At 43.1% G+C, this 20,963-nt stretch overlaps 1 protein-coding gene and 1 long non-coding RNA gene across 2 annotated transcripts; both read right to left on the bottom strand.

Moving 5' to 3' along the window:
* Positions 1 to 4,657: 4,657 nt before the first annotated feature.
* Positions 4,658 to 6,646, bottom strand: LOC125725073 (uncharacterized). The gene is made up of 2 exons (XM_049001692.1): positions 6,567 to 6,646; positions 4,658 to 5,441 (listed from the first exon to the last, which is right to left on the bottom strand). Exons 1-2 carry the CDS (start codon positions 6,575 to 6,577, stop codon positions 4,757 to 4,759), a joined length of 696 nt encoding a protein of 231 aa, XP_048857649.1. The 5' UTR covers positions 6,578 to 6,646; the 3' UTR covers positions 4,658 to 4,756.
* A 7,520-nt stretch (positions 6,647 to 14,166) lies between these two features.
* Positions 14,167 to 17,148, bottom strand: LOC125725082 (uncharacterized). The gene is made up of 6 exons (XR_007387313.1): positions 16,993 to 17,148; positions 16,395 to 16,812; positions 16,189 to 16,311; positions 16,012 to 16,107; positions 14,774 to 15,909; positions 14,167 to 14,523 (listed from the first exon to the last, which is right to left on the bottom strand). It is a non-coding gene; the product is annotated as an uncharacterized LOC125725082 (long non-coding RNA).
* Positions 17,149 to 20,963: the final 3,815 nt, after the last annotated feature.

Genomic DNA, 20,963 nt, shown 5'->3' with positions numbered 1-20,963 from the left:
ACTATCTGTGACACTGACATTGGATTCGTCTGATACATCATATAAATGCAGCTTCTACAAGTGAGTTTCTGGTTTCTTAAGAAAACCCTTGTATAATGCTGACATCTAGTGGCATATATGTGAACTGTACAGGAAGGAGGAGTGCATACTATTGTACTGCATTTAAATAGATAAAAATGGTGATAAGGTGATAACATAACAGAAGAGGGAGTTAATACGCATATTCCAAAAAGTTGTAAATGTTATTAGACAAGCGATAAGACACGAATTCCTGACCATTTATTTCGATCAAAGACGACACAACAACTCTTACAGTACATCAAGTCTTCCGTTACCTTCTAAAACACTGGTGTTAGGCATTGGAGGCCGAACACGCCCAGCCTCATTTCATGGGGCGCACGTAGACTTAATTGCAAAAATTAATGTTGGTAAAGGATATAACCTGGTCAGCAAGAATTTTTTTGGACAAGAAAATCGGGGCACGTTGAATAAGTTTCGCAGAACCCTGGCAGTCTTGGTTTTTTTTTTTTTTTTTTTAAATATTCCCTCCCCCCCAGAGGGGGACAGAAGGATGAAAACGGAGAAGAAGGGAAATAGAGAGAAAGCGAGGGAAAAGAGAAAAAAAAAACCACAGATAATCTACTACAATACCTGCTGATGAGAGAAAACAACAACCAACATCTGTACGAGTCACAATGAGCATGTTAAGTCTTACTCCTCGTTACTCCTCGTTACTCCTCGTCCCTCGCCCCGGCGAGGTCGAACCAAGCCTGACCCCCACATGTCTGTGTCCCAGAAGGGGAGAGGACACAGGCGCCCTCGCTCACCTTGGCTAGGGCTCTGGTGGCGCCTATGGGTTCTGGGACTCCAGGTCGGCGGTCGCCTGCAGGTCCCCCTCCGAATGCCTCGTCACCCTGCCTCGGTCCCGCCTCCGACTTCTTGTCGGTTGCCTGCAGGTTCCCCGCTGCGGTTCCTCCATCGCCTGCGGGTTCCCTCAATCCGGCGCGTCGTAAGACGTCGCCTAGGCCGGCTGTGGCCTTGCCTTCCTTCCTTGTCTTCCCCGGTTTCCCCTTCAGCTCCCTCTTTGCCTTCTCTGGTGCGCCCTCCGACTTCCTCCTTGTCCCCTGTGTCTGTCCCTCGTCCTGCCTCCTCAGCTCCTCCGAGGTCCCCTCCTGCTCCGGCCTCCCGGCCGCCTTGGCTCCCTTGGGCTCCCCTTAGTCCCCCGTCATTTCCTCCTTGGTCTCCCGTCTCTGTCCCGCCTATGTTTGTTCCTCGTCCCTTTGTTGCTCCTGTCTCTGCTCCTCGTCCCCCTGTGTTCCCTCTGTTCACTCCTGGTTCACGTCCCACCTGTTCCCTCGTTGTCTCCCTTCCTGATCTGTCTGTCCTTGTTCCCCATCCTGTGTCAGGTCCTGTCGTGGCTTTTGCCTGTGCCAGTTTTGTCTGTCCGTTCTGTTCCCTGTTTCTTGTTAATGGTTTGGTTCTTGTTTTCCAGGCCCTGTATCCCTCGTCTCGTCCTTCACCTCCCTGGAGGCGCACCCAGAGTGTGCACCTTTGGGGGGGGGGGGGGTTCTGTTATGCCCGGCTCGTCCGATCCTCGTGTGTGCCACGCCCCCTGATTATCCACGTGTGCTTCCCCGATCTTGCCCAGCTGTGTCCGATTATTTTCACCCAGTCTTGTCTATTTGCGTCCACGCCTTGTTCTCCGTCATTAATGTATCTTTGCGATGTCCTGTTCTCCCCGTAGTTATCTTACCCCAAATAAAACCCCAGGTTTCCCCGTATTCTATACAAAATAACCTTGCATTAAAATCAATACCAAAACACTGGATCAAAGGCAATGCAAAATAGTTCCATATAACGTCATAACTAATAATTATAGTTATATACATTTTTCATTAACAAGAATAAAACTGCAAATACAAGGGATTATAGGTATATATAAAAAGTGATTAAAAAAACATGCATACATAGAAAGTGCAAATTCATAGCATGGTTATTGTGATAATTGATTGAATCAACACATTGACACTGCAAAGCTATTCACACTCGGACGTGCCACCATCACCTACCTTCACTCTTATACTGGGGAGCCCTTTTCAGTCCTGGCAGGAGACCATCACGTAAGTCCTGAGAAAGTGCCGGGCGATGCGCGTTCTATCCCACAGCTGAGCTCTGGTCAACACTGAGATCTCCCCCTTCCTCTATACTAAATTTTGGGCATTACATGTGGGCAGGGGACGAGCTGCCCCCCCCCCCCCCCCATCAATGCTGCCTGCAGTTTCAATCAGAAAGTTTCTATAATTAATGTCCCCCCTCCTCCTAAGGATGGGGGTAAGTGTTCTACACACACTGACTGACTAGGTGCAGTTCCCAAAATAATTAAAGGAGTATTCTTGAGCAGTGCTTTCCCTCCCCCTGAAGATAAGGCAGGTGTCTCGTACACTGACCAGTGATGTATAAAACATATTGAGCAGCACCTTTCCCTGTCTTCAGCATGTCCCTCCAAAACCCGAGGAAACATGGTAAGTGTCCTTGAATAGGGCAAGCAGAACGAGGATTCTTTCACATACAATAAGGATTCTTTCACATAAGATAAGGATTCTTTCACATAAGATAAGGATACTCTGAAACCATTTGTGAAAAACAAATTATATAAGTGATCAAAGAGGGAAAAAACCATGCTTATGCGGTTTTATCCTTAATACAATAATATTATAGGTGACTCATGGACTCATGGATCTGAATCTCAGGATGATCAGTCCATACAGGATCAGAATCAATCCACACCTCAATCACCTCATATGTATGTCTGTAACAGGAGGAAAATGATTAATTCTAGGCAACGTAGTCGTCCGCAAATTCATCCTAATACACATGGCTAATAATCTAATGCAGGGTATCATTACAGGCAGGGGTGTTGCCAAAGATTTTGGGCCCCACAAAAGCATATCATATTGGGCCCCCCAGTCCAGACCAATCCAGTTATTTTCCAATTTTTCAGGGCTCCTGTCACCCCGGGGTCCTTGAATCATCTTAACATCCTTACGACGTCCCAGGTTACAAGCATGAATAGGCCAGACTCCTTTCTGACATACACCTACAGAGTCAAGAGTAGCAGGAAACGTTGTTGTTAAAGGATCACTGTCATTCTCCTTGTGAATATTAAAATCGCCAACTATCATGGCTTTGTCAGTAGTGACCACCAGATTAAAAAAAAAACTCCATAAGAAAATTACTGTACGGACCAGGTGGTGTTTATACAATGATGATGATTGGAGGTGAAGGACCACAAGGAGATGAGCCAGCAAAACTAAGAACAAGTATTTCAAATGTTCAGAAGCTGTAACCACTTTTCTTGGACACTCCTAGATTAGACTGAAATATTGCAGCAACACCACCACCTTTGCCATTTGGTCAAGGGTTATGCTTATAACTGTACTCAGCTGAAGTAGATTCATTTAGTGCCATGAATTCATTTGGTTTAACCCAGGTCTCAGTAAAGCATAACGCACCAAGACTAAAATCAGTAATCATTTCATTTATTAGTAATGCCTGAGGAGCCTGTGATCTTATATTTAAAAGTCCAGGATTTTAGCCTCACATTACACCTGTTATCTAACATTGGATTTCAGTTCAGTTTTTATTAAGTTATTATGACATCCACTATGGTGGAATACACCTCCATGGTTTGAAGTGCGGGAAACAGACACTGTCTCAATAACATGAACTCTGGGTGACGACTCTAAGCAACTAGCAGACGGTTGGTTACGCCGGTTTGCTGCCACCTGGACTTGGCTCTGGCTAGTCAGCGATTGGCCTCGAGACTATGAGCAATGCTTTTTGACAGGAGATCGGCACCAGCCCACAAGAGGTGATTACCTTCCTTCTTCAAAAGCCCAGGCCTACCCCAGAATGTCGCCCAATTGTCTATAAAACCCACACCATTTATCGAGCACCATTCCGACAGCCAGCGGTAGAGCAATGATAATCTGCTGTACATTTCATCACCACGTCTAGCAGAGTTGGGGCCAAAACACATTATAGACACAGACATCATTTTTGCAAGGTTGCACACCTCTATGAAATGTATCTTAGTCATCTCCAATTGACTCAATCAGACATCATTATTGCCAATGTGGAAAATAATCTGAAAGTATTTACACTTACTGTTAGCCAGCACTTTTAAATTTCCTGAGATGTCGGTCGCTCTGGCACCAGGGAGACAATTTACTATGGTCGGTGGAGTCACAACTCTCACGTTTCTTAAAATAGATTCGCCAATTACCAGAGCACTTCCAACAGGCGTCTCAGTGGGTGTTTCACTGAGCCCTTTTGGAAATACGAATGCATGAATGGTGCCGATATGAGTTAGATTTGGATTTATGACTATGTCACCAGTTCGGCTCCCTAAGAAAGCTTAGGGAATCTAGCACTTCTGCTTTTGTCCGCGTCCTGTACATGAGAAACAGTTTTTCATATAAGGTGTGAATCTCAAAGATATTGTGTAATGAAGACCAAATCATTTGCATGTGATTTGGTGCATCTGATTCTAATTTCTAGGTTTAACGAAGTGATAAATGAGATATTTCATTTTCATTTTGTTCTAATTGCACATCCATCCCATGCATCCATCCATCGATCAATTTAAATCTCACAATAATGTTTAATTCATATTTATTTAATAAAATTTGCAGAAATGAATCAAACTGACAGATGTTCTGCTCAGCCTCAGACTCTTATGGATGACACTTTCGTTCTAATTACGCCTTCTCTTCTTCTTCTTCCTCTTCCTTCTGCCACAGGTCGTTGGCAGGGGCACATTCACCACAGTTCCACAGGCTGACACCACCACCTTGCCTGTGTCCGGATCATCAAGTCCCACTTCTTCTACTGTTGCTTCACAAAACAAAGTTGGTGGACTTTCCACTTTCACTTTGTGTTCCCATTCTTTGTCAGCAACTTCCACCTTTATGTCCACTATTTCCACTTCAAAAGTGGAAGTTGCTCCATCTTGGGTACCGTCCACTACCACTTCCCCAATGTCCAGCTCCTCAATCTCAAATTGAATCTCAGAGTGATTTAGATTCTGAAGCTCCACCTGGCAAATGTCAAGCAGTAGAGCTTCAATTTGAAGCTGGTCCTGACAGTGTTTTGGAAGCTGTATGCGTATGGTCCCTCTGTTCAGGTCAACAACTTCTACGTGACATGTATTGGCCTCAATGCATGTCTCCATGTTGTTAGGGGTTGGAGTTGGTGGGGAGCACTCCTCTTTCCTTTGCTCTCCAGGGGTCGAGGAGGTGTTACGTTGAGCCTGGTCAGAAGGCGGTCTTTCTGGGGAGCACTCCTCAGTGTCATCTTCCCAGTCAATGACTTCATGCCACTTGTCCCAGGCTGCCCAGTAGTCATCATCGGTCCAATCCACAGCTTTCAGCATTCGCTTGCTGTTGAATGAGGAAAAACAGCATGCAGACAATGCAAAGGAGCTGACAGTCACTCGTCATCAAGGGTGTAGGTTTGGATGTAAAACTGGTAGTGACCAAATCAGCCCCGAACCACCCAACCCCCTAAACCAGGGGTGGCCAATCTTATCCACAAAGGGTCGGTGTGTGTGCGGGTCTTCACTGCAACTCCCTAATTAGATTAGTAATTAGAGGACTGATTGGCTGATGATTCCTCACACCTGGGTTGAACAGCTGACCTATAGGTTATCCCAAAAACCTGCACACACACCGGCCCTTTGTGGATAAGATTGGCCACCCCTGCCCTAAACCAATGCAGCACTCCCACAATACTGGTAGGGACATGTGCCTACTGTCTATACCCAAATCTACACCATCGTTCATAACACATGGTATAGAAGGGGGCACAAACCTACACCTGCACATTCTGCCTTATCTCTTTCTTTTTATTCTTTTTTTCTAAATAAATAAAATTAATTAATTACTTAATTAAACAGAAAATGGGGGGGGGGGCATAGAAACAACAATCATAACAATAATGGGGGGGGGAGAGGAAAATAAATAAATAAGAAAAAATACAAATAATAACAATAATAAAGTTGGGATGGAGAAAACAAAGTGTAGGGTAATGCAGAGTACAAACAACCATAACACACATAAGACCCGTTACAAGTACATCAAACAACAAAACAGTACAGGATGACTGAAGGAAGCCACATACAAAGTGCCCTCCTCCAGCCGGGAGCGGAACCCCGGAGAGTGGCAGAGCCCCCCACCCAGCCCAAACCCAACCCCCCCAAGTCGCCTAGAAGGGTCCAAAGCCTCCCAAAAATCCCCGGACCGCCCACCAGGGGCCCCCACCGGCACAGCAGAATCAAGGACCACCCAGTCCGCGGCCCACGGCCATATCTCACATGAAACTAGCTAACTTACACTTGAAATTTAAATACAATCAAATATGTCACAAAGAAAAATTTTAACTTTACATAATAGCAAAACACAAAATATATTGCAGATAACTTATTTCAATAAAAATTCAGATTTAACAAATGCTACATGCAAAATAATACATGCAATTATATGGGAGTACTAAGAGGCATAACTCACCGTGCCATCATTGTCCAGAATGGTTCAGAATGAGCTTGGTTGAATTTAAATACATGTGTACACTAACTCAAGATTCTAGAATTCATCGCGTGCGACCAATCACGCGATGGGTCAGATAAGGTTCGTACCATCTGGTTAAAAGTATGGAAGGGTGGCAGTGCATGTCATGCTGAAGGTCTACAGTAGGGGTGTCAAACCCTGGTCCTGGAGGGGCGGAGCTCTGCACATTTTTGGGTTTCCCCTTGTTTAACACACCTGATTCAACTCCTTGCAAATCCTTGTGCTAATTACCACAACTTCTTGAGCTGAGTCAGGGAAAGAACTAAGCTTCACATGGCTATTTTAAGTGTGGAAAACCCAGACTTTGCGCCAGCACTGGACGGGAAAAGGTTGTCCTAACTCTCTTAATTATTCAGAGGTGTGTTTTGGGCGTAACATGCAATGAACCAATCGGAATGACGCGTTACCTTACCTTTAAAAGCAGCGCTGCATGATCTACGGCGGATTGCTATAATTATTACCTTTAACTAGGGATGACCATTTCAGATATTTTCAACCATGGTCAACACTTGTTAATTGACTATTAACCATCAACTGATACGAAAAAAAATGTACTACAGCGATCCAACGCCTATCGCAGAAGTTACGTTCCAGACCCATCAGCGATAGGTGAAAACCCACGATATGGAAAGACCATATAATTAAAAAATATATAGTTTAAACCTTAAAATACCGCTCCCACATGTTAAACCCGTAGGTGAAAATCGGAGATATAAAAAGATCATATAAAAAAAGTATTTTTTATAGTTTAAAATGCTGTACAGTTTTTTCTTAACTTGACTTGTATGTTTATATATCTGTGATTTTTGGTATACATTCTTATTATGGTAAGTGAATGGTGTTTTTTTTTTTTTTTTTTTTAATAAATCTGTAAAATCCCTACAACAAACTTCTAATGTAATATATAGTAATGTTTTGAAGTCAACCTAAGCTGTTCCTTTTGTATTAAATGGTTTTCCGTTTGAGGGATTTGCAAAAACATGCAGTGCATGATGGGTAGGATGTAAAAGCTGCCTAACGTCCTCATCTGTCAGACGACATACATCAACACTAGGAAGATGCGTAATGTTCATTCCTGGTTGCGTTTGTTGGTCCAAAATGTAATTCAACATGTTCAAAAGTGAAAGTGGGGCACAAAAGAGGAAGGAAAAGAAAAACAACTTTGAGCAAGTTCTGTTCTAATAGGCTATTATATGCCGCAGGCCTTCTGCTTGCTTGCAGTTTTTTGCTTTTAGTTGGATATAGCCTGATTATATTCCACGGGCCTTTTGTTTGTTTGCATTTTCGCCAGGTAGGCTACCTTCTTTAAACTGCGTTTTGTTAGACTACATATTTCGGCATGTTTTATTGTAGTCTTTGTAAATATGTATATAGTTTAGACTAACCCAGCCACTTAACGGAGCAACACAGCTCAACTAGTTGCCGATCCTAAGCCCGGATTACTGGGGAGGGTTGGCGTCAAGAAATAAAGAGACAGTATCTTCACTGCATCACTCATGTCAAAATGTGGGAAATATGTGGTTGTATAAATAAATGCGTTAAAGCAGGTTAATGATTCTCTGCTGTCTAAATTGTATAAAAAGTTAGGCTACATGACATTTGAATGAGCTATACCCGAATGCATGGACGCACTATGAGAATGAGAGAGACGGCGCGTGCACACTAATTAACCTATATGCCCTGTTCACTTAGACAATACACTGTCATTTTTGCAACAGAAATGGATGAGATGGGCAGGCAGCTGGAGGTGGAATTTTTGTCCTTGGTAAAACTCTGATGGTCTCCACACTGGTAACAACGTTGTTTTCTAGGCATAGCCACACAAATCTCCTCCTGTCTGAAAAAGGCGTAGGAAACGCAATTTAGCCATTAAAACGTCACAGAATTTGTGAGGGACAGTCGAATTCTCTCGTTAAGTTTTTTGTGTTCTTGCACCCACACTTTAAAACTTGTTTCAGCGCCACCACATATATGTGTGTGTGATCGGTTTTTCGCCCCGGGGCCTTGTATGTAATTCTTCCGCCACTGGTTGAAGGACTATGGAAGTTGGTCAAGAAATATTGTTGTTGATAACGGGGCGATAGGACGTCTGATATTGTACTTTGCAGCTGGGGACGACGGGAGGCTATATTGTATTAATGAAAGTAGAGGATTTTGAGGGATAATAGATGTGTGTTCCACCCGAATACCATGGTGTTTTAAGATGATGTGAGGGGGATATAGAGCTCTCGAAGGGACAAGCAGGCACACTTAGGTTCACTTCTAAAAACTATTTATTACAAGCAATACAAAATAACCTTGAATTAAAATCAATACCAAAACATTGGATCAAAGGCAATGCAAAATAGTCCCGTATCACAAGTGATATCTAATAATTATAGTTATATACATATATCATTAACAAGAATAAAACTGCCAATACAAGAGATTATAGGTGTCTGTGTATATATATATATATATATATATATATATATATATATATATATATATATATATATATATATATATATATATATAAAGTGATTAAAAGAAACATGCATACATAGAAAGGGCAAATTGATAGTATGGTTATTGTGATAATTGATTGAATCAACACTGCAAAGCTATTCAACAAAAACAACAAGTTTGTTTTTGTATAGCGCATTATCACATTACATTGTCTCAAAGCGCTTTACAGCATCCCCACACAAAGTCCCCAGTGAGTAAGCCATAGGCGATAGTGGCAAGGAAAAACTCCCTAGAAGGAAGAAACCTTGGGAGGCACCAGACTCAAAGGGGAAGCCCAAACCTCCAGGGGCCGGCAGGGATAGTCAAATAGGAGAGATGGTTAAGTGCCAAGTCACGCTGTCCAAATTATGAGATTTGAGGAATAACTGCAGAGCAGGAAGGATGACAAGCCAGTGCCGAGTCTTCTTCCAGTCGCCAGGCAACTACAGGTAAGGCAGCGGGTCACACATGGAAGATCACACAGGCAGAACGGCGAGCTGGATGCAGGGACGTCACTGGAGGTGGCGACGTCACATGTAGCAGGGTGTGCTGGACATCTTGATCAATTGAGGTCTTCAGGCAGCAGCCCCCCAGGAGGAGTATGGGAAATAAAATGTACCATTAGTAAAAGTAGGGGAGGCTATAGGCAGTGATAACAACTAGGTGAGTGCAATATGAAGTGAAATGTCCAGGTCCGGCAGATTTGGCTATGGCAGCATCAGTAGGAGGGAGAGGCAAGTGGGAATGTAGTCGTGGGGAGTCCCTGAAATGTCAGCACTCCAATTCCACAAGGGATTGTGAAGCTAGAGTGACAGTACTGACTGTCCAGTTTATCCAAAGCCAATGGCACCGATCCAGACCCAGCTCATCACCTCACACCATAGGTCTACCTGGGAGTGAGGAGTTAGCTAGAGCTATAACTAGTGTCCCTATATGCTAAACTAAACAGGTGTGTTTTTAGTCTAGACTAGAATATTGAGAGTGAGCCTGAAACCCACACATCCGGTGGAAGACCATTCCACAGCTGAGGAGTTCTATAGGAGAAAGCTCTGCAGCCTGCCGTAGCTCTGTCTACCCTAGGCAGTGTTGTGCATGAACGAGTTCAAAAGAACGCGTTCATTGAACATGTTCATATTTCAGTGAACTTTGAACTGAACGCAACTTATTAGTAAATCAAGAACTTGAACGTGAATTTTATGTGTGATGAACGGCGTAGACGTCGTTCACTGTTAGAATGCAATTAAACATCGGGATTTATTTTCACCTGATGAGTCGAGTGACAAGGTCGGCTCACACATTTAAACAGCATGTTGCGTTGTCACTCAAGCACTAGCGAAGGGCTCCTCCACTCGAAAAATAAAATGCACAGGCTGACTCTTGCTCAGCGCTTGTGTGCAGTGCATCTTGGGTAACGTAGTGTAAAGCCAAGGACAGTCGAATCTAATGTCTTTAGCTTCACACTACGTTTCCCATAATGCACACACACACATCTCAAAGGGCACAGCCTTGGCAACGCATGAGCACGAAGCGAACTGCTGCAGCAGTAACCATGGCAAGTGCAGAGGAGGAAAGCTCAACCACCAGTGGAGCTGGCACAGAAAACACGGATGATGCTGGCTGTAACTTTGACAATTTATGGGCATTTTACACACTGTCTCACAGAGACTCTGACGGTAAAAACCTAACCTTTCTGTGCAAGCTTTGTCCACCTGCGCTGAAAAAACAAGTTAGAACATCAATGACCTCATTTTCCAATTTGAAAAGACACGTTGAGTTGAAACATTCGTCCAGCGTGAAAGCATATATGCAAGCCCTTCAAGGTCATAGGGGGAAGGGCAAAACCCCCAGCCAAAGTCCCCAAATGACTCAAATCACACCGCCTGCTGCCTTCAGGGGTATAATCTCCCAGCAACAGGTAGACAGATTAATAATAGACTACATTGTTGGAGATTTACAGCCACTGAGTAAGGTTGAAAAACCCTCCTTCATAAAACTAGTAACTGGTTTGCAACCAGGCAGACATGTGCCCTCAAGAAGACAGGTGCAGGGACTACTGAATAAGGAATTCATTGAGGTTATCAGTAATTTAAAAGCTGAACTTGCTGAGCTTGACTTTGTATGCACAACAGCTGACTGCTGGTCAGCTGTCAACAAAGGATTCATGGGCATCACAATTCATTGGCTTGATAAAAATGATGTGTCACTCAGGAGATCAGCAGCCCTTGCATGTCGTCGTGTCAGAGGGTCACACACATATGATGTCCTGGCTAAAGTGCTGACAGACGTGTACAAGGAATTTAAATTTCAAAACAAAATTGTGTGCACAGTGACTGACAATGCTTCCAATTTCGTCAAAGCATTCAGCTGTTTTGGAGACAGTGTTGTTATTAGAGCAGCTGATGAGGTGACTGAAGGCAGTGACACAGGATCTACTCCTGCTGAGAGCTCCGATGATGAGGACGATGGTCTTGAGCCTGCACCTCTGTCAGAGTTAGAGGATCCCTGCCTCCCACCTCATAGAAGGTGCATGGCCCATACTTTAAATCTTGTTGCCACAGATGCAAAGAATGGATAGGCTGTACAACAAATTAGCGAGGCCTGTATTTTCCAAGGCATCTGCTCTGTGGAATAGGGTGAAAAGGAGTGCAAAAGCCTCAGATTTTGTTGAGGAAAAGCTAAAGATTGGCTTTGTCACTCCGAACGACACACGTTGGAATTCTATGTTCCTCTCAGTGCAGCGCCTGGCTCACATAGCCACCTTGACTCCCCAGACCAGCAATCTAACAGTGCCATTGGATGCCACTCCTGAGTATGACAGACTCCTTCTGCACACCATCTGTCCAGATATTTAGGCCCAGGAGAAACCGATTGGGAGATGCCAACTTTGAAAAGCAACTGCTGTTAAACGTGAACAAAAAACAGTTTGGACTGAAGCCGTAGGCATGGTCTGTGGAGTGTTCATTACTTACTACAACAATGGCTTCCGTATGTGAAAGTTTTTATTTTTAATAGTTCAGTGAGATGGTGCCACACACCTTCAAGAAGCGTGAGAGTTTTTTTTTTTTTTTAAATAAAACTAAAGAGATATTTTGCTGAATAATAAATATTCTGTTCTGTCTAGTTTTCATTTGAGATGGATGGATGATGCCGATATGTGTTTACAGTACTTTTCTTTTCCTTCCCTTGTCTAGTATTGGGGCAAGAGATAAACCATAAATAAGAATCATATTTTGTGTCCTTTGTCTATTCATGTCCATATATGCAAGAATGTAGGTAGGTTATAGATGTATGTTAAAACAAAATACATTTTCATTTAGACTATATATCGCACCTAAAAATAAAACGAACTGAACTTTGAACTAGTTCAAAAATTAAAATTGTGAGCTATGAATGTGAACAGTTCACTTTGAGCATGTGTGAACTGAACTTTGAACTAGATCATGAAAAGTGTGAACTTGCCCAACACTGACCCTAGGCACTAACAGATATCCCATGGCTTGAGAATGAAGCAAGGGCGGAGGGTCGTATGTGGTCAGCAGATCGCTAAGGTATTCTGGTGCAGGGCCATTCAGTGCTTTATAGGTTAATAGCAGTATTTTATAGTCAATTCGAGACTTAACTGGCAGCCAGTGAAGGAAGGATAAGACCGGTGTAATACGATCAATTTTTTTTGTGTTTGTTAGAACTCTGGCTGCAGCATTCTGCACCAATTGATTAATTAATACCAATTAATAATGCTTTGTGTGCCCTAATGTTGGAAAAATTGCCAAATAAATGCACATTGAGATGAGAACCCTTTATTGCTGTTGCAATACACCATGTCACTAGTCACAAGTACCAGCGAAAAAACTGGCCATCAACCCGACCATACATATACACAAACATCACAGTAGGGGGTAGACAGGTCGGGAGACAGGGGCAAACAGAGAGAAGAAAAGAAACAGAATAACATGAGGAGAGAGGAGAAGAATAAAAAAACTGCCCCCAGACTGTACTCCAGTGGGGAGGACATTGTAGGAACCGAAAAAAAACACCTCAGCAACATAAGCACATGGTCACTACACTACACAACATAAAATGACACAACTTGCAACAGGTGAAGGTAATGGGGAGGAGGAGTTAGTCCAGCACAGACAAACAGCCATCCGGTCCTGCAGCCACAAGGGCGCTGGTCACAGACCCGCCTGTTCACACTGGGGGTATGAAGCAGCGAAGGCGTGGGATGGGGGGAGGGTGCGGTCAGTCCTTGGGATTGGGGGAGAGGAATGCAAGAGAGTCTCACTGCCTTGTTCTTCTGGGGGAGTTGTTAGTTAGTCGGCCAAGACCGCTGCTGATTAGGGGGAGCCAAAACCTGATAGGATGGGGTTGTTTGGGTTTCCGGGCGAGAAGCTGTAATCTCCAACTCCCTTAATGTCCACGCTGGTCTCCGCCATCCAATAATTTTTGCAAAGCCGTGAGCTTCTCCATGATGTTATCCAATTTGCGATCCATAGTCACAGTGATGTTATCCAGTTTGCGATCAATTGTCACAGTCTGAGTGCTAACAGCTCTGCCCACTCCATCAATCATTCCGGCCAGCCTAGTGGGGTTTTGAGCGGCTGTCACCGTTTTCTTCAATCTTCGATAAACCAGGGCAATGCCTAATCCAATCAGCATAATACCTGTAATCATGGTTCCGAATAGGTAGATGTCTTCAATGTCCTCCAAGGAAAGAGCTGCCAGGCACATGACCCTCCACTTCCCATCCGTCCATTGTGTAGCCAGCTGCATAAGTTCCTGCAGGACAGTCAGGTTCCCCCGAACCTAGGCTTCTCGTCGAGAAGATGGTGTCAATTGCGTTGAGAGACCAGCTGATCAAATCCATGATTTTACTTGGTTTGGAGAGCAGGGATGAGAGAGTCTCTCAAGTATAAGACAGTAGACTAGATGAGACGAGAGGAGCAAAGCAGGGAAGATAAGAGGAGGGAGAGAACGGACACAGACTTGCATTCATCACAGATAACTGATATAAAATCTACTCAAGGTTTACATAAGTTTATAGGCGTTCCTGCATATTGTTTTTAGTCTTCGGTACTAAGGTTTAACAATTCAATTTCATATGTTGTGACTTTTAGAGGCTTTTAGGCATTTCAGAGACTAATTTAGATACTGCCAAGTGCCACAAGCTCTTTAATGATCCAAATATACCTTTATTATAATCATCTGTTGCTTCCCGTTCCATGTCTGAACAGAGTGGCTTGTGTTCCTCCAGCCTGATAAGGCAACTGTCTTTCTCCCATTGCTCTCCCGTAACACCTGCTGTTGACAAGGCACCCTTAGTGTTGGAAGTTGAATTTAGCAAAAAGGGGATTTGGGAGCTGCATCCTGGGTTGTTCCCTGCCTGTAGACTCCAGGATAGACTCCAAAATCCCTGCAACCATGAATAGAACAAGCAGTTACAGAAAATGGATGGGTGGATGGATGGGTGGACTTTGTTCCAAGTGTGTCATGTTGTTTGGTTTCAATCCACAGAGTGCTCTGGCTGCCAGCACACAGTATATATGCAGCTGCTGTTCAGGGGGGAAGTGAATGGCCTGTGATGCATTTAACGGATTATTAAACATGGAGTAAAGTGATGGGCAAAAAAGAAAACCCCACAAAATAATATACGTCAGAATTACCAGATCTGGTGGCCAAAGCATTCCCTGAATGGATTTTTGAATGCAATCTGAAAAAAGCCAGCAGAGAAAGTGAGTACTGTTAGTAGTAGGGCTGGGTATCATTCCAAAATTTCTATACCGATACCCTGAATTCAATACCGGTTCCGAACAATACTTTTTTCGATACTTTTATTTTAAGAAATATGTTTTAACAAGATTACATAACACGTAATCTCAGAGAAACTTTGGTTTTATTTTTTCAGGATGTTTGTGACACTTTTCACAGCAGGCTTATCTGTAAGACCAATAAACAAAGGAACAAAAGCACAAAATGAACAAAGTGTAGCTAGCACAATATATCAGTGCAAACCGTTTTAATAAAGTTCAAGCCATTTTAAGTCAATCAATTTTAAGGGTTTGTGAGGCTCACTGCTGCTTAAAGTTAGTTTAGTAAATTTGAATTGTCATTAATTATCTACAAATGAAGATATTTTGAATTTAATCCAAAAGCTTTCTGATCCTCCCATAGATAAATCGTTGAATAAAGTTATTTTTGTTTACCTTGCGCACAGAAGTATCACATGGACTTATTTTGACTATGTTTTTGGTTCCTTTCTGGGCATTGAAAACTGCATATCCAGTAAATCTATGGGAGGATCAGAAAGCTCTTGGATTAAATCCAAATTATCGTCATTTGTGTTCTGAAGATAAACAAAGGTCTTATGGGTTTGGAACAACATTAGGGTGAGTAATTAGTGACAGAATTTTCATTTTTTGGTGAACTAACCTTTTAAGATCACCTGAAATCACGCAACAGTTCTTCTTCAGAAAAATTAGCATGTCTGCTTTTTCAGGAGACAGACAAGCCCGCTCCTGGCTGATAATGTCCCCAGCAGTGGAAAATGTACGCTCTGAGGGTGTGGATGATGCTTGCACGCAAAGATACCTTGATGCCAATTCTGAAAGCATTGGCAGAGTATCCTTCATGTCCTACCACCAGGTTACTGGACTTGCTGAGGACAGTGTAGATGGAAGCAGTCTGTACTTATTTATCTCTGCCTGAATCCTCTCTGTAGTGCTGCTGACAGTGGTCTGCATTCTTGCTTCAACAGCCATGTCCTCCACAGCTCCTCAAGGGCAGAAAGCTTTGGCCTCTTCTATTTACAAAAAAGAAAAGAAATAAAGAAAAATATAAAACTCTATAAAGATAAATGCAAACAAGCTAATAGGAAAAATAGGATTTCTTTATATTTTCTTACCAGTGCTGTTGTTGCAGATGCACTGTCTTCATCAGAGCTGTCATCTTGGTTACCTGCTCTCTCTTCAAGTGCCTGTTCTATCTGCTCAGTCGGAGTCTATATTCAATAACAAACATAGGTCACACATATTGATCTACAATTCAAGAGGAGTAGAAGATTATCAATATGAGTTAACACCTGTTCTGAGGTCCTTTTCATTAGCTCCTCCTCCAGTCTGGTCCACACTTCATTTGTCACTTTTAACTTGAATCTGGGATCTAAGGCTGTGCCCTCCTCCAAAAACTGTCTGATATTGCCATCCTTCAAGACAAAAACACTATGAGTCAATCACTGAATAATTCTAATGAAAACAAGTCCAAATTCAACAGGATTACACTGCACACCTGGTATCTTTTTGAGAGGTCATTCCAGATAGTGTCCTTGATGGTCTTTGTGAAGGAGGAGTCCTCTTTATTCACTGTGAAGTGGTGCTGGAGTTTAGTTAAGAATCTGACCCAAAGTTGGGCTCCTTTCAGCAGAGACGCAGAGGGTTGAAGTGTAAAGTATCTTTGTAACTTTGACAAACTCTTCTGCTTTTCTAAAATCCTCATCAGAAACTCACTGCAGTCTGTAAAATATAATCACATTCTTTAGCTGGACTATAGATTCATGAGCAAAATCCTTCACACTGAAAATGGCATTTAGAATAAGAACTGGAGGTGGCCTGGATGGCAGGGAACTGCTCCAGGAATCGCTCCACCATGAGGAATAAGCTATTCCACCTTGTTTTCACATCAAGGATGACCGCATGTTCTGGAAGACCTAAAGTGAGAAAGAGAAATTCATGTTTGATAACCACACACACACACACACACACACACACACACAAAGTGGCTATTTATTTGCAGAAATGTTTTACTGCATGATTTAGCAAAGGATTTTTATTAACTATTTGGCCAAAGAGTTTTGCACTAAGGTTCATCTACTCTGATTTCTACCTACCGAGAAGACGCTGCTTCTCTCTAAGGACAGGTTTAGCCAGGCTGGATCTTTTCAGCCACACCACCATTGCTCGGATCCTTCCTGCCCACTGTGAGACTGAGGTAATTGTGTAAAGCTTCTGAGCAGCAATAATGAGAGAGTGAGCAAAGCAGCAAATATTTTTAATACTCATCTTTTTTACTGCTACATCCATGTTTGCTGCATTGTCCACTGTCACAGCAACTACTCTGTCCTTTATATTGAATTCATCAAGAATATCTCCTCTCTCTTCTGCTACAATGTCCCCTGTCTGGGATGTGTATACCGACCTTGTATGTAGGACCTTCTCTTTCATGGAATCCTCTCTCACATAGTGAACTGACACTGTCAGGTAGTGGTCCTGTGCAATGCTGGTCCAGCCATCAGCAGTCACAGCCACATCCCTCACATCTTGCAACTCTTTCTTGACATTTTCTTTTTCAACTGCATACCATGCAGGTATGAGGGTATTTGAGAGCATGTCTCGGCTGGGGGACTGATATCTGGGGTTTAAGGTGCATCATCTCCCTATAGTTGACATCAAACACAAAAAAGTAAAATTACCATTATTTTATAATTGTTGCTTACTATAAAAAGTTAAATGAAATAAGACTACCTACAAACCTGGTCAACAGCCTTAATGGTAATATTACAACATAATTTACAGCTGCATGTTGTTGGAGGCCCTGAGTCAGGAAAATACTGAGAGGATGATGATGACTGCACCGGCGTGATCTTCTTGCAGTCAAACACGGAACAACTTTCTGCTCGTAAATTAATTCCGTGTACTGTCAGGTGTTTTATCATATTTGACGTGTTGCCAGTCTTGGACGCGATAACCTTTTTACAAATATTGCATCGCACGCTGTTGCCGTCAATCTTAGCATAATGTAGCCATACTTTTGATCGCTTAAACATCGTTTGCATTAAATTTATGCTATGCTTTAAAGTGTAGTATACATTACAGCCTCACATTAGACAAGCTCTGGGCGTGTGGGCGTAACCGCCGTAAACTATTGATTTTCAAGGCAAGCATTTGATCCAGGTACTTTAAGGGAGTGTTCACACTTAGCATCTTTTTTGACAAGAAAAAGCCGACAACGGCGCTTTTTTAGCAAAAAAAAAAAAAAAGCTGGCAGCATTCGGTTACAAATAGCAGCCGAGCGCCTTTTGTTGCTATAGCAACAGCTGCAATAGTAGCCTAGTGCTGTGTGATGCAAAAATGTCGAGAAAGAGAAAGTTACCAGGGAGGAGAATGTCGGTTCAGTTTATCTACCGGCACGTCTCCATTTTTTCTTGTTGTTATCGAAACGACAGGTCTCGCTACTCGCTTGTCATTGGTCGGCTGTCAAAGACTTTCAACTTGAAGACGCTCTGAGCTGCAGTAAAAGACGCCGGCGGTGGCGTTTAAAAAAGTGCTCAGGACTTTTTTGAAAAAACGGGTTACTGCATAGGGTTATAATGTAAAACAGACGCTGGCAGTTTGAAAAAAGACGCTAAGTGTGAACATAGCCTAAGGATGCCGCACGTTTTCTAGCTCACTGGCGTTGATAAGATTATACCCTTAGGTATCGAAATTTGGTACCGAACGAAAATGATTTTTTCGATATTCGATAGTATCGAACTCGATACCCAACCCTAGTTAGTAGTGTTCCACAATACTATATTTTTGTAGAGTACACTTGGAAACTGTTTTCAAACCTTGATGTGTCATGGCAGGGCTAGTGAAGGGGTGGAAATGAGGGTGACAACCTACTTACGGCTCCAACTTACGTTTTATTGAAGACAAACAGGAGACAAAGGGATAAACTACAAAATAAAGAGCACAAGGGGTTAATAAACTGGGAGAAATAAGAATAAGCTGGAAAAAACGAAGCGCAAAAAACTAAGGAACTGGGATAAATGGGGAGCAGAACTAGAAAACCAACTATCTTTGAACCAAAAATCAGTTAAATGTGCAATTAGCCGAAAGAGAAGAGACTAGAGGCAGTGTAAACAGTTAGGTGGGTGCAATATGTAAGCTCTGAGGGACATGACTATGGGAGCATAAGTAGGAGGGAGAGGCAGGTGGGAACGCAGACATGGGGAGTCCCTGAATGTCAGCACTCCAATTCCACAAGGGAGTGTGAAGCTAGATTGACAGCACTGACAGTTCAGCTCATCCAAAGCCAATGACACCGATCCACCACATGAAGGACAGAGTCGGACGGCACTGACCCAGACGTGATGCTGACAGTAACAAGTAACAGGGCTAAAATGCGCCAAAGCTCTTTGCGAAGACGCCTGCCTTTAATGTAACATCTGCCTTCCAAACCAAACCATGACCATGTTAGAGAGGGTGCAAAACTTTTCTGGACATGCAAATATCACAGGATCTTTCATGGACAGTCAATATGGGCTGATATTTGTGCCACTAGAAACTGAATATGAATTTTGTATATTTGAATCTGCAGTGGGGGCGGCATGGTGGTGCAGGGGTTAGCACTGTTGACTCACACCTCTGGGACCTGGGTTCGAGTCTCCGCCTGGGTCACATGTGTGTGGAGTTTGCATGTTCTCCCCATGTCTAATTGGAGTTGCTAAATTGCCCGTAGGTGTGAATGTGTGCGTGAATGGTGTGGGAGTGTGCCCTGCGATGGGCTGGCCCCCCATCCTGGGTTGTTCCCTGCCTCATGCCCGTTGCTTCCGGGATAGGCTCCGGACCCCCCGCGACCCAGTAGGATAAGCGGATTGGAAAATGGATGGATATGGCCAATAAAGTTAAGTGGCAAGCAGAATACAGGCTTGGAATACAATAGGGATGTGCATGAGTACTCGATTAATCGATTACTCGAACCCATCAGCGACGATAGAGCACGATCGATTAATTTTAAAACATGCATTTTTAGAGCCAAACTACTTTCATTCTTTCTGATTGGTTATGCTGGTATTTGGGCGGTAGTCTAATATTTGATTGGTTACGGCTGTGAGAAGTTGCGGTCTAGAGACAAGACCGGAGAACAGAGCGAAAATGGCTTCTAAAGTGCGCAGCGATGTCTGGCAACACTTTGAAAAACTTGGTGAAAAAACAGTCAAGTGCAAGATGTGCAGCGCCACACTCGTCTACAACTCCACAACGAGCTTGATGCGTTATCATCTTGCACATAAACACAAAAAAGCAGATGATACCGATGCCACTAGCAGCAGTCAGACGAGCATAAGAGATTTCACCATCAGACAGAAATGCGACAAAGGCAGGGCAGAGAAGATGACGCAGTTAATAGCAGAAATGACAGCAGAAGACTTGCTGCCTATTACTTTTGTTGAAGGTTTTAAACGTTTAATGAATTACGTTGAGCCCCACTATACTGTCCCATCGCGCAAAACGGTCACTGCAAGGATTAATGCTCTATACGAAAAATGCGCTTGTTCACTAAAAGACAGTCTGTCGAAGCCAGCGCGGTTGGCAATAACTACGGACTCGTGGACTTCGCTAACCACCGAATCGTATATGACGCTAACCTGTCATTACATAAATGAATGGAAAATTCACAGCACAGTATTAGAGACGCAAGGTTTCGAGGAAAGACACACAGCTGTGAACATTGGCAACTACCTGAAATATGTAACAGAAAAGTGGCTGTTAAGCTCTGAAAAAGTAATGGCATGTGTGCACGACAACGCTGCTAACATGGTTCTGGCAAATCAAAGTCTTTGGGAATCAGTGCCCTGTTTCGCACACACCCTGCAGCTTGCAATCAATGAGGGCTTCAGTGTTGCAACTGTAAAAAATGTAATAGCTGCAAGTAGCCGCTTGGTATCACATTTTCACCACAGCACAGTAGCTACAGCCGCGCTAAGGCAGAAACAACAAGAACAAAATATACCCGACCATAAGCTTATTCAGCATTGTCACACGCGGTGGAATTCGGTGTGTGACATGTTCAAACGCCTTTTGGAACAGAGGTGGTATG

This window comes from Brienomyrus brachyistius, unplaced genomic scaffold, assembly GCF_023856365.1.
Source record: "Brienomyrus brachyistius isolate T26 unplaced genomic scaffold, BBRACH_0.4 scaffold60, whole genome shotgun sequence".
In the NCBI taxonomy this organism is placed as follows: Eukaryota; Metazoa; Chordata; class Actinopteri; order Osteoglossiformes; family Mormyridae; genus Brienomyrus; species Brienomyrus brachyistius.
The sequence above is the reverse complement of the archived record's forward strand: the minus strand, read 5'-3'. Positions and strand labels throughout refer to the sequence as shown.